This window comes from Nematolebias whitei, chromosome 19 (assembly GCF_014905685.2).
Source record: "Nematolebias whitei isolate Nwh7 chromosome 19, NemWhi1, whole genome shotgun sequence".
Taxonomy (NCBI): Eukaryota; Metazoa; Chordata; class Actinopteri; order Cyprinodontiformes; family Rivulidae; genus Nematolebias; species Nematolebias whitei.
Window position 1 is genome coordinate 7,334,143 of NC_056516.1, and position 1,312 is coordinate 7,335,454.

A 1,312-nucleotide genomic window follows, 5' to 3' on the forward strand; every position below is an offset into this window, starting at 1 on the left:
GTTCTTGTTTTTAGTTTTCTACATTACCCTACAACCTAGCTGTTCTTTCTTACATTTATTAATACCATTTCTCAATTTGTATGCATCCTTTATTGTTGTCTTTGTTGTCCACTGTTGTCATCATTCTGTTAAAACCAGGTCTCTCTTGTAAATGAGTCCCAGAGGCTCAATGGGATTAACCTGTCTAAATACAGGTTGAATGAATAATAGTATTAGCATCTTTCTAATCCTGCTGGTCTGCTTCAACAAACCTCTCTGCAGAGACACCCTGGTAGTCTCCTGTCTCCTGAGCCTATTCTTACTCGATTACTTGGTGCCCCACCTGTGCAGAAAAGTTGTCCTTATAAGAAGAAGAAAGCCGCTCTGCTTTTCAGAGACGGACGCTGAGTCATCAGTCGCACTCAAAGTTACAAGAAACACTCTGCCTTTATTCATAACAAAACCTTTCTGTGTGGTGCAGTGTAAACATTTACAGTTTGACAGAAAGCAGTTTATGTGTCTTTATACAATAGGTAAAGTGCATTATATAAACCAGTGGAATTCATCGTGATTTAGGAGAAAAACAAAAAAACGATGGAGACTTTTTATTTAAAAAAATACAAGATTATGTTTTTTCCTCTTGATTGCTCTCATTGTGGCTCTCGGCTTCGGTCCTGTAAGTGCAAATAAAGGTCTGGTTAGATTTATTTCATTTCAAGTTTGGGATAGAGCTTGTTGGATACCTGTGAAGAAGAAGCTGCCTTGTGAGGCTTTCCCTCAGCTCCTCCATCTCTTTGTTTTTTCTCTTCTGAACCTCCAGCTCAGTCTTCAGCTCTCTGCTGCGCTCCTCCAGATGAAACACCTCCACCTGGAACAGAGGCACCCCACACCTGAGCCCATCTTTGTCTAATAGTTACTCTGAACGCTGCTTTGACTCTGATTTTACCTTGTAGCGACCCACATGTTCCCGCCTCTGCAGGACGATAAGTTGAAGTTTCTCATCTAAACAAGCCCTCTTCAGTTCCAGCTTGTGGACCTCTTCTCTCAGAGGCCTCAGCTGGGCCCTCAGCTCTTGGGCGTGCTGTTTTGTTTTCACCAGAGCGCCAGCGGTCGCCTCTCTCCTCTTCAGCAAAGCCACCAGCATGGGTCCATATCTGTGTTAGCAAACCACCGATAGTTGTAGCTAAAACATGTTTGGATCTTTGTGTGGAAAAGTAAAGTACTGCCTTGTTCATTAAAGAGTTTCTGTGATAAAAGTATTGAAATAATTCAGTCTTTGGACGCAGCGTTCCTTGAAGGAGTGCGTACCACCCGCCACACTTTATACCACGTT

The 1,312-nt window shown here is 42.6% G+C and overlaps 1 protein-coding gene across 1 annotated transcript in view; it reads right to left on the bottom strand.

Annotated features, from left to right (window-relative positions):
- Positions 1–306: 306 nt before the first annotated feature.
- sync (syncoilin, intermediate filament protein) overlaps positions 307–1,312 on the bottom strand; it is a 6,804-nt gene continuing 5,798 nt past the window's right edge. Inside the window, exons 3-5 of the mRNA XM_037693604.1 lie at positions 926–1,133; positions 723–847; positions 307–322 (exon numbers count right to left, since the gene is read on the bottom strand). Coding sequence (XP_037549532.1) covers positions 307–322; positions 723–847; positions 926–1,133 — 349 coding nt within the window. The remainder of the gene's footprint in view (positions 323–722; positions 848–925; positions 1,134–1,312) is intronic.